The sequence below is a fragment of the Bos javanicus genome, chromosome 3 (assembly GCF_032452875.1).
Source record: "Bos javanicus breed banteng chromosome 3, ARS-OSU_banteng_1.0, whole genome shotgun sequence".
Lineage (NCBI taxonomy): Eukaryota > Metazoa > Chordata > Mammalia > Artiodactyla > Bovidae > Bos > Bos javanicus.
Genome location: NC_083870.1, coordinates 1,042,998 through 1,062,479, shown reverse-complemented (window position 1 = coordinate 1,062,479; position 19,482 = coordinate 1,042,998). Strand labels below are relative to the sequence as shown.

At 45.9% G+C, this 19,482-nt stretch overlaps 1 protein-coding gene across 5 annotated transcripts in view; it reads left to right on the top strand.

The window, feature by feature from the left end:
- RCSD1 (RCSD domain containing 1) overlaps positions 1–17,516 on the top strand; it is a 71,985-nt gene extending 54,469 nt beyond the window's left edge. For 3 of the 5 annotated variants that reach the window (XM_061399404.1, XM_061399406.1, XM_061399403.1), the window contains 4 exons: positions 2,346–2,417; positions 6,940–7,143; positions 9,737–10,375; positions 15,640–17,516. In XM_061399404.1, the coding sequence (XP_061255388.1) occupies positions 2,346–2,417; positions 6,940–7,143; positions 9,737–10,375; positions 15,640–15,672 (948 nt within the window). In that variant the 3' untranslated portion in view covers positions 15,673–17,516. The remainder of the gene's footprint in view (positions 1–2,345; positions 2,418–6,939; positions 7,144–9,736; positions 10,376–15,639) is intronic. The other 2 variants (XM_061399407.1, XM_061399405.1) reach the window with 1 other exon arrangement.
- The last annotated feature ends 1,966 nt before the right edge of the window (positions 17,517–19,482 follow it).

The following is a 19,482-nucleotide window of genomic DNA, read 5'->3' as shown; positions in this document are numbered from 1 at the left end:
TAGAATGTCCTATATGGACATACGTACACATAGAGAAATGTCAGGTTGACTTGATCCCTCCAACTGTGCGAGAGGCAGCTACTTGTCTGGAGCTGCTAGTTAAACAGTAAAGGAAATGCTGCCACTTGCTGCCGTTCCTAGGAACTGCACTGGTGGCTCCTGGGTTCTTCCTGTTTAGTAGGTCAATTCAAATAAATAAGGATTTTGTAGGGCATGAGCTGGGTTCCCAGCACTGTCCTACGAGGAAGGGGTGGTGTTTATTGAATTTCACTCTCTTCAGAAGATAATGATCAGTTATGGAAGAGAGGAGTTATTACATAAAGTGAGTTTTGTCAGCACAATTGTTGCTGCAGTTTCTAGAACGGCATCTTCAAAAACACTGGCTCAGGTGAATTTTCACTGTAAAGCCCAGAAATTAAGAACAACCAAATCTGTTCTCACAGTGGCCACAAGGCTCCTTGAAAGACTGACCACTCTGGAAGTACGTCTGATGATGCAAACTCATGGAGCCAGAGGCACCTGAGAGCTGCAGGAGGCCTTAGAATCGCTTATTCCAACCCACTTGCCTGCTTGGGTCTTGGCTGGGAAGGCTGAGGCCAGGGCATCCATCTAGCTCCTGTCAAAGCCAACTGGGGACTTTTTGGGCGGTCCAGTGGTTAAGACTCCAAGCTCCCAGTGCAGGGGTCATGGGTTCAATCCCTGGTTAGGGAACTAAGGTCCTGCCTGCAGTGCAGCTCCCCTCCCAGAAAAAAACCAGCATCAGAAAGGGCTGGGAGGGGGCCTCCTGAGTCCCAGCAAGTGACTGATCCACTCCAGCACCATGCCCCCCAGTGCTGGGCCTTAAAAAAAAAGGTCACAGAGAGTTCTGTTGAGTGAGTCTCTCTCTTTCCATCACTAAAGTCATCTCCCTCAATAAATATCTCAGGTTTATAAGAAGTCAGTATTATTCTTCTTATAATTCAAGTAAATTAGAATATAGGTCCAAGAGGCAATGTCCCCAAATGTAGGAAAATCCTGTGTGTTTTTTTCTGCTCTGGCCTCTGTCCAACAATATGGAAGTCATCAATTTCCTTTTCTTCGTCACCACCATCATCATCATCACTGTCATCATTCCTGCACGTTGAAGATCAATACACCTGTGGAACGAGAATCAAGCTGTAAGGACTTTACACAAAACAGGAGTCAATCTTTTTAGATAATGTAAAATCCAATAACAGACAAGAAACCTGACATATATTCATCACAAAAATATCTCTAACTAATAGCATGCTGCTGCTGCTAAGTCGCTTCAGTCGTGTCCAACTCTGTGTGACCCCATAGATGGCAGCCCACCAGGCTCCCCGTCCCTGGGATTCTCAAAGCAAGAACACCAGAGTGGGTTGCCATTTCCTTCTTCAATGCATGAAAATATATTCATATGTGTATATATATGTGTGTGTGTGTGTGTGTGTGTGTGCGTGTGTATGTATGTCTCAGACATCGACTGCTTTTAGAGGGCAGGTACACTCCAACGGTAAAGAATTTTCCTGCAGTGCCAGAGACCCAGGTTCAATCCCTGGGATGGGAAGATCCCCTGGAGAAGGCAATGGCAACCCACTCCAGTATTCTTGCCTGGAGAATCCCTTGGACAGAGAAGCCTGGTGGGCTACATACAGTACATAGAGTCACAAAAAGTTGGACATGACTGAGCAACTAACACTTTCACTTTCACAGAATCATGTTCTTTTTTTATATAACCAACACAATGTCTAGAATGTAGGGGGTACTCAATAAATGTCTGCTTAATCAAAATGAAAATTCAATGTTTTGGAAAATGATAGTTTATAAACAACACTATTGGTGAGGTTTCCCAAAATATTATTAGCTCAAGGAAACGATTTCAATAATACCTCTGTCGGGTTTCACTCCAACTCTCTGGTTTCTTGTGATATTTGTGTCAAACCGAATGGATAGTCACTTGCCCTTTCTGTTTGAAAACCCTCCAATTGTTCTCCCACATTGTTAAGGTCATGGGCTGAAGATCTTATCCCCCTCAGACATAGTCTGCTCCCTCATAATGACCATGAAGGCATCCTTCCTGGAACAGGAGGCCTCCTGTGTTTGGATGTCCTGCTTGCTGCAGCGCATAGAGTCAGGTAGTCTTGTTAGTGGCAAGAAGAGGGAGAGGGGAGGGGGCCCTGCTGTGCCTAGTACCCGAGGAGGTAAGTGAGTTCCTGCAGCTAAGCGCTGAGGTGATGAAACCAACTTTTTGTTCTCATTCCAGTTGTGGCTTCTGGGCTCCAGCCAGAACCCCACTTCCCTTCACCTTACTCATTTGCTTGCTTTGGTCCATTTGCTTTTTATAGAAGTCACTGCCCAGTGCAAACCACCCTCCTAAAGTCAAAGTGAAGAGCTCACCTCTGATTGAGAAACTTCAGGTAAGTCCAGAATGGTTACCTATCACTACCTCTTATCCAACATTTGCATGTCTGAAGGATGGGAAGCTCTGCTGCTGCTGCTGCTAAGTCGCTTCAGTCATGTCGACTCTGCGTGTCGACTCTGTGCGACCCCATAGATGGCAGCCCACCAGGCTCCTCCATCCCTGGGATTCTCCAGGCAAGAACACTGGAGTGGGTTGCCATTTCCTTCTCCAACGCATGAAAGTGAAAGTGAAGTCGCTCAGTCATGTCCGACTCCTAGCGACCCCATGGACTGCAGCCTACCAGGCTCCTCCGTCCATGGGATTTTCCAGGCAAGAGTACTGGAGTGGGGTGCCATTGCTTTCTCCGATGGGAAGCTCTACTTAAAGGCAAAACGCTAAAATGAGGACCCTATCAAATGTGAACTCATGTCAGCACCTAGCAGAGGTTGAAGAGAATGGGATATCTTATGGGAAAAGGACATGATAGTGCAAGAAACACTCCAGGAATAGCCAAGTCCTTTCCAAGGCGTAAATGCAGCCACAGACCACTTCAACCTTATCCAGGGCTGAAATTCAGTTGCTAGACATCACACCACTATGGCCAAATTCATTGTTTGGAAAGCGTCCTGTCCTTCCTTGTCGCCAGTTACCTGGCATGCCCTCACCACTGTGCCCCCTGGCTTTCCTAGGAGTGTGAATGGGGCATATAACTGCACTTGATCTCACAATCTTGTGGAGACAAGATTTTCAAGGGTTAGTGTTAGTCACTCAGTTGCGTCTGATTCTCTACAGCTCCATGGACTTTAGCCTACCAGGCTTCTCTGTCCATGGGATTTCCCAAGCAAGAATACTGGAGTGGGTTGCTATTTCCTTCTACAGGGAATCTTTCCCACCCAGGGATCAAACCTGGGTCTCCTGCATTGCAGGCAGATTCTTTACCATCTGAGCCAATAGGGGAGCCAAGATTTTCACATATGATACAATAAAAGACATATGGGAGAGTAAATACCAGAGATCTAAATTGTGGGTAACTATCCGACTCCTACTGCTTTAGACCAGGACTTTTTTTTTTTTTTTTTTTACAGTTGGTATGATTTTTCTTTTTTAAATTTATTATTATTATTTGGCTGCACTGGGTCTTCGTTGCAGCATGGGCTTGCTCTAGTTGCAGCTCATAGACATAATTGCTCCGAGGCATGTGGGATCTTAGTTCCCTGACTAGGGATCAAACCTACATTCCCTGCTTTGGAAGGCAGATTCTTAACCCCTGGACAACCAAAGAAGTCCCTAGACCAGGACTTTTTAACCTCAGCATGATTTGGGCTGGGTAATTTTGTTTCAGGGAGCTGCCTTGTACACTGCAAGGTGTTTTAGCAGCAGTCCTTATTCACTGGATGCCAGCAGCACTCAATAAACTGACAAAGAAAAATGCCCCCAGATATTGCCAAATGTCTCATGGGAGCAAAATCATCCCCCTGCCCCCAACCTTAGGTGAGATCCACTGCTCTAGAATTATAGAGCAAGAAGAAAGTCAAGTGGTCAGGAATAATTGACGAATGCTTTATGAAACACCGATTCCCTGAGTTGGTCCTTAAGAAGGGTGGCTGGAAAGGAGGGAGGGAGGTTCTCCTGGTGTGGGAACAGTGTGAACTGAAATGCAGAGGAGGAGCAAGCATAATATGTCTGGGTCAGGCCTGTAGAAGATGCTCAAGCTTTCACTGCAGTCTCAGCAAGGCTCTCCTGCACTGGATTCTCCTGTCTGGGTCCAAGTAATGAAATTGGTTCATCAACCTTGTTGTGGAGCCATTCTTAGGGATGTGTCAGGACAAGTAGTCACAGCCTCTGTAGTTCCCAGCTACGGGAGAGCCCAGAGATTTGGCCCCCAGCCTGATTTGGGGTTAAGGAAAGCACCTCTGGTTTGGGGTCATGAGCCTACCTGGTGAAGGATCAGAAAGAGTCTTTCTGAAGTTTAACTCATCATGAAAAGCCCTGATTCCATCTCAGTTGCAGGGAAGGGGTGGGCTGCCCATCACTATAGAAGGCTGCAGGGCTCTCATGTACCTCACAGGGATCTCTCACAAGGGACCCCTGAACTCAGACCCCCCTCCTTGATGTCAAGGGTGTAATGCAGGACACCTACTTCCGCCTCCCTGCAGCCCACCACAGCCCTCAGTCAACTGCTAGAAATTATCACGAAGACTATGTACCTTGAAATTTTGGTCTTATTCCCCTTTTCTGGTCATTAACAAGTGTCTTAGGGAAACATGGAAACCTGAGAATGAGGTTTTGATCTCCAGTGGTTTAATCTTATGAAGAATGTCAGTAACAGTATATAATTTGGCCGAATCCCTTAGGAACCTTACTTTGTTGGAACTATGTAGGAAAAGAACTAAGAAATGCATCATCAGCTCAATTTTTCTTCTAAATATTCTATTGGATGAGATAGAAACTATGATGTTTCTTCATTGGAGAAGTTCGTAATTCAAAGTTCAAGGGACTTGCCTGGCGATCCAGTGGCTAAGACTCTGCACTCCCAATGCAGGGGATCCCTGCTCAGAGAACTAGATCTGGCAAGCTACAACTAAAGATTCTGCATGCTGCAACTGAGAACCAGTGAAGCCAATTAAATAAAAATAAAATATTTTTTTTAAAGAACTTTTCCACTGGCTAGAAGACCCACTTTATTTGTGAACAGTATTTTTTAATATATAATTTTACTGATTTATTTTTGGCTGTGCTGGGTCTTCAAGGTGGCTTCTCTTGCTGTGGAGCACAGGCTCTAGGGCTTGAGGATCCGCTAGCTGTGCTCAGTAATTGCAATTGCCCAGCTCTAGAGCACATGCTCAATAGTTGTGATGCACGGACTTAGTTACTCCCGGGCATATGGGATCTTCCTGGATCAGGGATCGTATCTGTGTCTCCTGCATTGGCAGGTGGATTCTTTACCACTGAGCCACCAGCGAAGCCTGTGAGCAGTCTTACAGAGAGAATTTCCCAGGTTGACGTTGAAAGGGGAAGAAGACCTCTTTTAATGCCCAGTTAACCTCCCCACTGCCAGGAAGCCCTCCGAGCCATCCCAGTACATCAGCTCCCTCAGCCTGTGGGGTCCAAACCTGTCCCTTGGTACCTGCCATATGCTGCTTTTAGACGTGGCATGGGCTCACAGTGTTACTATTTAACTTTTATATTTTTAATTTTACCATGACACAATCTTGTCTATATTATAAATTCTTCCTTAAAATCACAATAGAAGTACTAATGTCATCTTAAACATGTATAATGTTCTATACTTTGCAAGTCCGAAAGTACCATGTAGGAGCTCTTCAGGATGACAGAGCCTTGGCTGACAGGAGGGTAACACCGAGGAAAGTCTGGAGGGAGAGGGTGTGGGTCAGATAATGACAGGAGAGAGTAATGGGACCAGAGCATAAGAGACTCTGAAGGTCAGGCTCAGTCAATTGAGCAAATAAAGAATCCAAGATACGGAAATGCTACTGAACTCCCTGTAGGTCACACAGCTATCAAGTGAAAGAGTAGATATCTGGAGTCAGATGTGTCTGCGTGGAGAGCATCGTCTGCCCTCAAGCCTGGTCCCTTCCCAGCAGACTTCGCTGCAGGCTTTCCTGCTGTGGCCGATGCAGCTGGTCAATGATTTGGAAACGTAGAGGGTAGAGCTGGAGGAGCCGTTCCCCTAGATGATCCTAGAGGACTCAGGGCACTCACATTCAATCCCTCCTGCACTTTCTCTGAGGCAGTCGGATAGATCTAGGACCACCTGCCTCCTCCCCCAACCAACCTCATGACTCCCTTAGGCCCTGGTTACCTTTGGGTAACCCCTCCTCTTTGCTTGCCCTCAGGGTTCATTGTAGTCTGGTTTCAACTGCACTGTGATGCCCAGGTTGGGGCACACACTTGCATCTGCACTGCCAGCTCCCCCTGGAGGGGCTTGGTGGCCTGCTCTGTCCATCATTCTGGTTGTCTACTGAGGAAGACCCTGTACTTACTTGGAGGCTGAGGGATAAAGAGACCGGGCTTGAATCCCAGAGCAGATTCCTTAAACACTTTGCTAATTTGTGCCTTGGGAACAAAACTGAATGTGTAGGGTAGAGGGGGAAACTGCACATGCCCAGCAAAGAGGAGGCATCCTGTAAGTGGTAACTGCTCCTGACTCTGATGAGAAGGATGGTGAAGGTGCTGACTTAGTGTGAGATCCTGGTGCCTGCAAGTCCTGGCAGTTGCTATTTTGGCCTCTTTGTCTATAAATTGGGACTGTTCCATGCATTTTTCTTAGATCAAATCAGTACTTCCTGGGCATTCTGGAACGCAGGCTGGAGTAAGCCAGGTAGCAAAAGGTAGAGAGAGTAAGCAGGTCTTCCAGGAGCAGGACGTGCTGTGACAATGGATAATTGGTTAGGAAGTAAGAAAAGCCTCATGATATCTAGTCTCAGTCAGTTCTAAGGCCAGGAAATCAACATGCTAGAGTAGGAACTTTCGTCTTCTCTCTATCCTTACCTGAAATTCCTCATCTTTCCCAACAGGCCAATTTAGTCTTTGATCCAGCAGCCCTGCTTCCTGGGGCCTCTCCCAAGAGTCCTGGATTCAAGGCCATGGTGTCACCATTTCACAGCCCGCCTTCCACCCCCAGCAGCCCTGGAGTGCGATCTCGGCCCAGCGAACCAGAGGAGGTGCCCGTCAGCTTTGACCAGCCTCCTGAAGGCAGTCATCTGCCCTGTTACAATAAGGTACTGTCTGGGTCCTAAGTATTGTAATGTCTTTGTTTATGATGTCTGTGGAAACGTGGGTGCTGGGCAATCCTGAATTATCTCTACCCTGCTGTTGTCCTGGAAAAAGGAGGACACACCTTAGCTGTGGTCAGAGTGCTTTTTAACAAAAGATATGTCTCCTCTTTCTGGCAAGTGATCCCTGAACTAAGATCACCCTCTACCTAGCCTGTCTCTCTCATCCCCTCTCCCTGCAACTTGCTCCCCTCACCTGAAAGGCAGGCATGGGGAGGGAGCGAGTTCTCCATCCTTTGTGGAGAGAGAGGGGGGAATTCACAACTGACCCCAGCTGAGACATATGTCAAAAGCAGTGACTCAGCAAAAAGGAGGACAGGGTCACTAGGTTGACCTGTCCTGACTTGATTCGAATACTCCCAAGTGACCCGAGTAGGCTCAAATCATTTTTGCTACATCTTGCCCTAGTTAAAGGGCTTCCCAGGTGACGCTAGTGGTAAAGAACCTGCTTGCCAATGCAGGAGACGTAAGAGATGCGGAATCGATCCCTAGGTCAGGAAGATCCCCTGGAAGAGAACATGGCAACCCACCCTAGTATTCTTGCCTGGAGAATCCATAGGCAGAGGAGCCTGGAGGGCTACAGTCTATAGGGTCACAAGAGTCAGACACGACTGAAACGACTTAGCCTGCTCACACACCCCAGCACACATCCAAACTGTTTCCTTTGCAAAAAGATGTGTAACAAGGCTTGTTTCTGTGGATGCTGCCTGGTACTCAGTGTGTAATTTCATCAGATCCCTGCCCTACTGGAAGGAGGTAAGAATCAGGGAATCAGAGGTGCATACAATCCAATACACTCCAATAATACACCCAGCAAATTTGGGCCAGAGCCAGGGAGAGGCTAAGAGTTAAAGGGCTCCAATGCCAGGAAATGGTATTAATAAATGTATGTGACTTTAGAATTATGGATGGAAAGACCAGGATCTTCTGGACCCTTCCAGAGAATCCATCTAAGAAAAAGAGATCAAATATGCAGAAACAGGTAGAGCCCAAGGAAACAAAGAGGTGATGGGGTGGGCTTGAGCCTGCTGGCTGGGGGCAGAATAGGGATCCTTCAGCCCAGAACAATGGAGAGACCCCTGGGGGCAGAGAGGAACCCCGGGGAGAGCCCTAATACTGGGTCTTGTGACAGCAGTAAGGGAGCAGATGGGATTATTTCTGAACCCTGCAGGCCATGAGGACTGAGGCCTTGATGGCTCAGACTGAGGCCTGAGGCTAGCCTCTCTGTGGTCTCAGCAAAGTTTCTGGGAAGCTCTTTTAAAACCAAGCACTCATTCTAAACCCGGAGAAGGCAATGGCACCCCACTCCAGTACTCTTGCCTGGAAAATCCCATGGACGGAGGAGCCTGGTAGGCTGCAGTCCGTGACGACTGAGCGACTTCACTTTCACTTTTCACTTTCATGCGTTGGAGAAGGAAATGGCAACCCACTCCAGTGTTCTTGCTTGGAGAATCCCAGGGACAGGGGAGCCTGGTGGGCTGCGGTCTATGGGGTCACACAGAGTCGGACACGACTAAAGTGACTTAGCATAGCATAGCATAGCATTCTAAACCACTGAGACGAAACTAGGATTGACAAATGCAAAATGTTACGTGGCGTGTGGCATCTTAGTTTCCCAGCCAGGGATCACTGACAGGGGGCACTCTTAACTGCTGGGTTATCAGAAAAGTCCCTACTTTGCACATTAATTTTTAAAGGACAGATCATGTGAATAAAGTAGGGCATCTGATATAAACATGCCCACTGAACTTCTGACGAAGTCCAGTGGACGAAGGTGAGGCCTAGTTCTGAGTCTCACACACTTTCCACTTACCTTTGTCAAAGTAGCGTCCTCAAAATGTTAAAACATGACTAATATGAATAGAGATTTTGTTCAACTTGTTAATTTATGAGGAAATCTATAAGGTGGTAAAGCTCATTCAAAGAACTGGTTATTTATAGGCAATTAAATAGAACAAATGTGAGAATAAAATTGCTAAGTTAGACACCGAACTGATGTTTTACAGACCAATAAAATCTTAGGGTATCTTTTCTTATTGGATAGAAAGCATTTTTATCTTCATCCACACAGAAAAAATTCTGCTGCTGCTGCTGCTAAGTCACTTCAGTCGTGTCCGATCTGTGTGACCCCATAGACGGCAGCCCATCAGGCTCCACCGTCCCTGGGATTCTCCAGGCAAGAACACTGGAGTGGGTTGCCATTGCCTTCTCCAATGCATAAAAGTGAAAAGTGAAAGGGAAGTCGCTCAGTCGTGTCCGACTCTTAGCGACCCCATGGACTACAGCCTACCAGGCTCCTCCATCCATGGGATTTTCCAAGCAAGAGTACTGGAGTGGGGTGCCATTGCCTTCTCCGAAAAATTCTGCAGGTTACCGTATAATACCATAATCCCATAGGGCTCTACCTATAATAAATAGCTATATCCTCATGGAAAATCAAATGATCCTCAGGTGGGGCTTGTGAAACTGGCATTGAAAGAACATGTGTCCTCGCCTTGGCCGTTTTCACAGATGTCCATTCCTTAACACTTTCTTCCAGGTGCGGACAAGGGGCTCCATAAAAAGGCGCCCTCCCTCCCGGAGATTCCGAAGGTCCCAGTCAGACTGTGGGGAACTGGGGGAGTTCAGGGCCGTGGAGCCTTCCCAGGAGAATGGTGCCAAGGAGGAAAGTGGGGACGAGGTGTTCCCAGCCAAGAGCAAAGCCCCAGGATCCCCTCCTCTGAGGAGGACATCCAGCAGGACAGAGAAGCTGGAGGAGAAGAGCAGGGCCGTGGGGGAAGCCCAGGAGCCGGAGAAGATTGCGGGAGGCTCTGAGGAGGGGGCTGGCCAGCATCCAGCCCGAGCCTCCAGCTCAGAGGCGGAGGATGGGTGTGGGAGCCCCAAAGAGGAGAGACCGGCTGGAGAGCAGGCGGAAGAGCCTACAGAGGTGAAGGAGAGGGTGGCCAGTGAAGAGGAGGAGCCCAGACAAAGCAGCCAAGACACAAAGGAGCTGGAGGAGGGAGCCGTGGAGGAGGAGCCCCCTCAACCCCCTCCAGGAGGAGGGGCGGGCGGCCACAGCCCAGAGCAGGGGACCAGCGAGGAAAAGCAAGATGAAGGGGCCAGCCTCAAGCCAGGCTGCAGCCCCAACTCTGGAGCCCACGCCCAGCCGGACACCAGCAGCGAGGTCCCCAGGACAGAGGTGGGCAGCTCGGCTTGTCCCTCCCACCCCACTCCCAACCCCCAGGACAGGGCAGGGCCAGCTCACCCTTTTCCCCATGCCCTACCCCTTATATCTGTCACCAGTCAGCCAGGTGTGCGGTAGCACAGGTGCTGGATTGAGACATAAGACATCAGTGACAGTCACTGATGGGGAGCAACAGAAAGGGAGTGTGTCTTATGCTCTGCCTCTCACTGCCTCGCAGTCCTGGCATCTTTCTAGATATGACTGAGACCCACACATCAAGGCCTCCTGATGTAGTGTCCGGGCCTGGGCTCCCTGCTGTGGTGGATTCCAAGAGCAAAGGAGGTTCTCCTTCCATAGCAAACTCACAGTCTAGCACTTGAGACCAGCAATTCCTTAGGGTGCAGTAAAGAAGGCAGGGCTTCTCCTAGGGAAGCCTGGAGCACAAGTTGGGGAAAACAATTTGTATGTGGAGAGTGCCAGTGGAGCTTCAGGGTGAGGGTAGCTTTTGATTTGGGCCTTTAAAGGAGGTTTTGTGACTACAATAAAAAAATAGAATAAAAAATTTTAATATAAGCTATACTCCAATTAAAAATAAAATTAAATAATTTTTTAAAAAGAAAGCACACAAAATGAATAGAGGGGGCTTTATGTTCCATCTATGTGACTTCCCTGATGGCTCAGACAGTAAAAGCGTCTGCCTGTAATGCAGGAGACCTGGGTTGGATCCCTGGGTCGGGAAGATGCCCTGGAGAAGGAAATGGCAACCCACTCCAGTACTCTTGCCTGGAAAATCCCATGGACGGAGGAGCCTGGTAGGCTACAGGCCATGGGGTCGCAAAGAGTCGGACACGACTGAGCGGCTTTACTACACTTTATGTTCCACCTATTCATGCACAGGGGTTAGATTCCTACTGCACATGGGTAGGGGGAGTGCCTCAGTCCCTTCCGTCCTGCTGGGCCTGCATTTATTCACCTAGCTCCTTCCACCACTCCCAGGAAGCGTACCTTAACCTCACCTACCTATGCCTCAGGAGCAAGACCAGCCTTCCACAAGAAGAGTTCTGTGTCCCATCCCCTACCACCACCCCGACAATCTCATCAACAAAGTCACCCTCCAGTGTTTCCCCCTTCCCTTTGTATCAGTTCATTCATTCACTCAAGCCACCATCAGCCTCCGACTGCATTAGCCTCTTATCTGACTTCCTGCTTCCTTTTTTTCTGCCTACATAGTCCATTCTCTGTACAGCAACCAAAGAGGTGTGCTTGTGTGTTTACTCTAGATTTTAGTAATTTCTAAAATTACTCATGTCTTTAGGGCTGCCATAACAAATTACCACAAATTGGCAGCTTAAAAACAATACAAATGTGTTGTCCCACAGTTCTGGAGGCCAGAACTCCAAATGCAAGGTGTTGGTTGGGTTGCTTCCTTATGGAGGCTTGGAGGATGAGTCTGCTCCATGCCTTTCTCCTAACTTCTGCTGACTGCTGGCAACCCTGAGAATCCTGTCTTGCCTTTTCCAGCTTCTGATGGTTGTCAGCAATTCTTGGCATTCCCAGGTTTGAAGACTTATCACCCCAACCTCTGACTCTGTCCTCACATGGTCTGTCTCTGTGTGCCTCAAAACTCCCGCTCCTCTCTCTTATAAGGACCCCAGTCATTGGATGTCGGCCCACCCTAAGTCTAGAATGGTCTCATCTTGAGATCCTTAAGTATGTCTACAAAGATCCCCTTTCCAAATAAGGTCACATGCACACGTACTGGGGGTTAGGATTGGACATATCTTTGGAGGAAGACAACTCACTCACCTCTGCTCCCCCTTGTTCCATGGCTTCCAGGGCACTCAAAACACAGATTCCAAACCCTCTGTGAGGCCCTTCTCTGCATGGGGGCCCCTGCCAAGCTTTCCCTGACTCTCACCCTCGCTGTACCCCAACCCTGCCAGTGTTTTTGGTTTGGTTTGGTTTTTTCAGTGGTTAATATCTAGATCCTTGAAGCAAATAGGTGAAGTAATTTATAAGCACAAAATTGGTTGAACAGACTGAGAGCCTGTAGCTCTCAAATGCCATCTGAGAGCTGTCGTTTAGGACTGTGCCCAGATTACATAAGGCCTGGCGTGTGTACACCCTTCCAGCCCCGCTTCTTTGTGGTTGTGTTTTTATACTCCAAATTGTTAGTGTTCAGGTCCTAATGTAACTTTTGAATGTTCTTTCCTCAATAGCAATACTTTAAAATTTTTGATTTTTTGATTTTCAAGATTTTCATTTTTTTATTACTTAAATGCGAGGTGCTACCTCTTTACAAGAGCGTAACAGCATCTCATTTCTTACTTAATTGCATGTGTCATATCCTCACTATGTGCAGAACACTGTACTAGTTACAGTGTGTGTGTGTGTGTGTGTGTGTGTGTGTGTGTGTGTGTTGGCAACAAACACACATCCACTCCCAGGGAGATTTTAATTGAAGAATGATAACTTCTTGAAAAAATTCTTGAGGATTTAGTATGTTAAATTCTTTAATATACAGGGATAAATACGGGTATGTGTGTGAGGTGCCAAGTGAACAGCAAAAAGACTCAGGTGAAAATAATGTCTTTTCCAGAAACTGTACATCCAAACTTCCCCTTTTTCCCTTGAATCAAACCAATAATAATATGCTATTCACTGGGACTTTTCAGTTTATCTACTCTTCTTTAAGAATTGGCAAAATTTGGTCAGGTAAACAAAAGGTATCGTCTACAGATTCCTAGTGTAATTGTAAAATAGAAGCTGGAAGACATAGCAAAGACTTTCTCCTACTTTGCCTATTTTATTAATGTCAGTTAATAAATTAATGAACTAAATTAATAAATGTTAGAATCATTTTCCAACTGACCTGTATCTAAAATTACTGGGTAAGCTGTCTAATTTTTATTACATAGTACACAGAATAAATTCTCATTTTCAAGATTCTAGCAACATGGGAGTATGGAGAATGGATTTTTTTTCATTGATTTACAATATTGTGCTAGTTTCAGATGTGCAGCAAAGTGATTTGATTATACATATATATGTGTATACATCTGTGTTCTTTTTTTTTCATTCTTCTCTATTATAGGTTATTACAAGATAGCAAATATAGTTCCTTGTGCTATACAGTAAATTTTTGTGATCTGTGAGAATGAATTTTGAATCTCTGCCCTCATCTTTCTCTTTGTGCCTTCTCTTCTAGTAGACATAATCACCATAAATCACTCAGTGTTCATATTTTCAGTCCTATTTGGGTTTGATGGGCTGAGTTGCAGTTATTTTGGACAAAGATATATTTTTTTAATTCCTGCATACACTTATCCCTTCCTCTTGACAGTCTTTGACATTGAGTATATTCTTATGTAGTTGATCTGATCAATATATTTCTACCAATCAAAGAAGATGGGGGTTAGATGTGGAGGTCAGGGGTGGGGGTGGTACTAGAACAGTGTTTCTTTATTGTGTGCTGCCTCTGCCTGATCCAGGAAAGACCTGGGACAGGTATGGTATCCCTGGGGAAGCCTGTGCCCAAGGGGCCTACAACGTAATTGTCCTCACCGGGAAATCCTGTGGCACCACTGCCTGAGGTATTTTGGTTCCAACCTTGACCAGGCTTGAGAAGTCCAAAAGAGAATTAGAAGCAGTGCCCCTCCCAGATTAAATAAATTATCTGGATTTATACAGAGGTTCTTTTGTGAAGCGGTTTATTCTGATGAGTAGAGCTGATATCCTTTGTGTCAACTTGAGCTCTGTGACTTTGGATGATTCCTGTCCCTTGGAGACAGTCACTTATGAGCTGTCCTTCTGTATGTTTTTGTTGTCCTTCTGCACCTTAATCTTGGTTTCACCATGGACCTGCTCTGGTTTTCTGTATTAATCCCCAAAGTCCAGTCACTCTCACACCCACCTCCTGAATGTCATTGGTGGAATGCACAAAACCATGCTGCCTGGATCTGTTATAAACTCTTGCCAACCTGGCTGAACCATGTCCATCCTCTGCAGGGACACCCTTCACTGCTTCTCTGTCATCCTGTTTTCATCCCCATCCCCCCAGCTCACTGCCTGCCTCTTCCTCTCCTGCTTCGCAAATGACCTCATCTCCTGTTTACCCAAAAGGAAGACCGGCCTGTTCGTCACCTGCCTCACACCCTCAAAGAGTCTCTTTTCCCTGTGAATCCGAGGAGAGGCCCTTTATCCTTGATAAGATTACCCCTCTTGTTTGCTGTATCAATCGTTTTCTGGACTTTTCTACAAGATATTTGTAGAGCATACGTGTGCCTTTTAAGCAAGGGGGTTAGCCCAAGATTTTCCTGTTCGGTTACCCGTCTGTATTTCTAACACCTCACTAGCTCGCCCCTTTCTGCCTACAAACATTTATCTCTAATCCTAAAGATAAATCTCTCAACTCTGCTCTCTGACCCTCACGCTTACCAATGACTTTGAAGCTCACTCATGCCCTCCCATCCACCAAAGACCTGACATGTCTCTGCTCTTGTCATCCTCACCTCTCTGAAATAGCTGATGCTGGCAACCCACCCTAGAAACCACGTCCATTCTTTGACCTCTGGCTGGCTGGGCTGCCCTGGCCCCTTCTCGGCCTCTGGGCAGCATCATGACGCCTGCACCTGGTCCTCCCCATCACCTCCTGGCCTCCCCTGACTGCTTAGCACCAGCCAGGCTCTCACATGGTCCCAGCTGCGCCCCACAGGCCCAGCAGCCCCTCCTTCCACACTCCCCAAACCAGGCTGCTGCTTACTTTGTTTCTTCAGTTACTTTCAACTGAACCTGAAACTCCTTTTTACCCATATACATTCTGCTCATGAGGAACTTTTCTTCTTTCTCTTTGATTCTTCAGCAGTGTTTCCGGATGATGAAATTAAAGGGAATGAGTGATGAGGGGAGAAGCTAGGGCAGCGAGGACATGGGAGGCCAAGCATCAAGGAAAAGGCAGTGTTCTTGTTGAGAGCCCAAGCTCTGATCCCGGGGTTTAAATCCTGACTCCCCCACTTGCTAGCTCTATGACCTAGGGGAAGTCACTTGACCTCTCTGTGCCTTAATTAACCCACCTATAAAACAGAGTAAATAGAAGTACCAAACTCATATTGCTTTTGTGAGGAATAAATGTGTTGATGAGTATGAAAAACTATGTCAGTCACATAGTATTATTATCACTATTACTATGGTTACCTGACTTAGCATCCCCAGGAAGACAAGCTGAGTGTCCAGATTTCCCTACTCTCCTCCTAATTTATTCCTTCCTCTTTTGCTCTCAGGACAACACCCCTGTCCAGGACACTAAAATGTGAAGAGCACATTGCTTCTAGTGATGAAGCTGCTGGAGCCATGTCTTTGAAAGTAGCAGCAAGGATCATAGTAGCAGCAAAGGAAGCCATTGCAGGACACGATGGGCTGAGAGTCTGAAGTCAGCCTGAAGACACAGGGTGCCATTTCCCAACCTCCACACCGTTGCAGACGGAGAGTGGATCTGAGGGCAGAAGACTTTGATCAGCTTGAGTTTGTGTCACTTGATGGACTTTTTTTTCTTTTTTTTAAGAAAACTTATTTAAAACAATTTGCTGTGTTGACAACTCCCCAGGGATACTGGTCAACCTGTGGGGCCCAGATCCACACCCATATATCCCTACAGCTGACCTCAGAACTGGACTGGCATTTAGCTAATCAGATTGAGTTTATATAAAGTGATAGCCTTTTTATTATTCCTAAGTTTTCACAGTTCTCAAATGTAAGTAAAAACTCATTTCAGGTGGCTAGAATCAAAGTAGTATCACTGGAAATATACATCCTGTAAAGTTACAGAAGACCTGAAATTGTATGGAGACCCTGAAACAACCTTTCAGCTTGGTCCAAATTTGACTGGTCAACCAATTTTGAAAACACTGGACTAGAAGAGATAATTATTGAAACATTTAAAAATATGTGTCTGTTTCAGCGACAGGAGCTTTGAAAGTGAAAGCAAAGTTGCTTAGTCGTGTCAGACTCTTTGTGACCCCATGGACTGTAGCCTGTGAGGTTCCTCCATCCATGGAATTTTCCAGGATTTTCCTTCTCCAAGGAATCTTCCTGACCCAGATATTGAAACCAGGTCTCCAGCATTGCAAGCAGACGATTTTACTGTCTGAGCCACCAGGGAAGCTCCCCATCTGGAGCTATCCCATCTGGTAATTTACCAGGAGCTTTCCCATCTGGTAATTCTCTAGTTAGGAATTTTCAGCTCATCTCCTTCTGCCAGGGGACAAGGAGGCAGAGGCAGGCAGCAACTCCTTTGGGGAGGAAGAATATCAAGAGGTTTCACAGGTCTGCACTTCATTTCCTCTTCCTGAAAGCAGAGCAGTGACACCTGAGCAGTGCCTGCCCTCTGGTTTATCCTGGGAAGATAACGTTTGTGCTTCCAGAAGGGGAGCCCCGAGCATGAATTAGATATCTCCTGGGAAGTGCACTGGGCATCATGATGTGCAACCTACATAATAAGGACATCCTTCCCTGACTTGAATGGAAACCCAGGGTCTCCTCCCCGACTCCGGAGGGATGGAGTGGGTCGTTGGCCTGTTCTCCTTGAATAGCTCTCGCTTAAACGTTCTGTTGAGAGAGTACAGGAAGCTTCGCTAGGAACGGGGGGCCTGACTACCCCTTTCTTAACATACTCTCTCCCCCCTTCACACACTCCTGCTGAAAGATACTCGTCCAAATAAATCTTAATCTTTAGAGTTGCTCCTTATTCAGATTTATTTCAGTATCTCAACATACGATTTGGTAGTTGGAGCAGTCGTTTTTCTGGAGGTCTCTTAGACCATACTCTATCTACTCTGACTTCAAAAAGTAGTTTTCCAGACTAAAAGGCCTTATCTCACCACTGGTACCTCAGTTTTTATCACCTCATTACAGTTTTTCTAACTCCAGAATAGTATGAATATTTGATATATACATTTTTTCAAAAACTATTTTTAAATTGAATGTAGCTTCTAAATCTTGTAATCTAGTGAAGACTGATACTATAATAAGTTTTGTATTTTAGCAGAGTTTGGGAGATATGTGTGTCAGTTATTTTGAGATCTATATACTATCTGTCTATCTACCTATCTAATCTCTTCACAGAGATGTATACCCCCTAAACAATACATGGATTTATTTATATATGTCTTTGGGTTGTTTATATATGCATGCACATATCTAGGCAAAAGTTTTGAGAATGTGAGCTTGGCTGTGGGTGTGTGTGGTGAAAGGGGGAAATATGCCATTCTTCCTTACTAGAAAAAGGAATGGAATAGATGGGATGTGAATGTAGAAATAAAACTCTATCTTACATACCTTACAGTAGCAGATGAAGGAGCAATAAAAATGACAAGAATGTGACACTGAAGGAGCATGTGTGATGGTATCAAAAGTCTCACCAGTTCCCTGTTAATCACATATTTGATCTGTTTTGTGAGAACATAGAGACCCTATTCCCAGGCATTGTTATTGGTGACTCCTGGTGGGGAATTCATGAAGCGAACCCAGGACCCTGTTCCTTGTTGGTGCTACAGCCTGGGTGTTCAATGCTCTCTCTTCTCGAAACACTGTGATTCAGCGATGTATCGCTATAGTTGAGACTAGGACTTCACACTGGGGATTAAAGAAATCCATTTGTGTTTTAGGTGGAACAGTCATCACCAGGCCAGGAAGACTTTGTTTCATTCAGGCTCCGTTAATAGGTTGAAGGAAAACACTGTTTCTTCACAGCTGCAAGGTTGAAGAAAAGAGTCAGAATCATTCTTCCAATTCCTTTGTAGTCCAGCTTGAATTTTAAACTGTGTTCCTCCTTTCTCCAGAGAGGGAGCATGAAGAAAACCTGACTGTTTTGAAGGAATATGCCAGTATTGAAAAGAGGCTGTGATGCTGTTTCAGCTGCATGTAGCATTAGGTAACCAACCAGCTACCCACAAAAACCCCGGAGACTCAGGACTCCACTCTCTTCACCAAGGTCACCCTGAAAAGGATCCAGTTTGCCAGACCAGTTTTAGCTTGTGACCAATTGACTAATCATTAACATATGTTAGATAATGGAATAAAGAAATGGATGAACAAATAGTTCATCATCTTTTGATTAAGTACTCTTGGAGGTGTAAAAGTTTAATGCAGTTGAATGAATAAGGACCTTCAGCTGCTAATGAAAGGAACTCAAACTGGTTGATACTAAACAGCTATGTCTATGAATCTCTCTCTCTCTCCCCCTCCTCCTTTCTCTATTTGCCTGTACACTGAATAATATACATTGACAATCCATGGACAGACCTGAATACAATCAATTAAGCAATGTCAGAAATCTCTGTCTGTTACTGGTCTCTGCTTTCTTCTGTTGACCATAGTCTCAAGTAGGCTCTTCCCAGCCTGCAAACCCAATAGAAAGAGCTTATTGTTTCCTAATAACTGTAGGGGAAAGTCCTACAAAGGTTTTCTGTAGGCTCCATGGGGATCACATACCCATGTCTGAACCGATCGTTATGAACAAGGAGATGCAGAGATCAGATGGGCCAGCCCTCGGTCACATGCTGTCTCCTGCAGTTAGGGCCTAGGTGAGTGAGTTCTATCATCTTCAAGGACCGTGAATGGGAGTAACAGGGTGCCTCAAGGTTAAAGCAGAGTGCTGTTACTAAAAGAAATGATGCTGGGTAGGCAACAACGAAAAACAAAACAGAGTCTGAGCAAAATTTAAGTGCTACCCAAATAAAACAGAATTTGTTTTCAGAAGCCACCAAAGAAAATAGTCTCATTTTTCGTGTGATGTTTGCTATGTCCAGAGCCAGTCTGGAGCTCCAGTGGGTTAAGCCAGTATCTGTGTTGTCCATTGCGCCAGTTTTGCCTCATGTGTTATAGGCGCTCAATAAATATTAAGTAAGGAATGACTGAGCTGATTTCAGACGGGAGTAGGATTATCTTCAACATTTATCACTGCCCTACAACTCCCTCACTGATACCAGATGCCTGAAATGTTTTAATTACCAACTGATTCCATTGCCTCTAGTCTTCCCAGTCAAAATGCATATCCTGAGAAAGAGAATATTTTAAACCTTTGTCATCACATCTTGAGTTTGTTCTAGAAAACCTTCTAGAAGGGA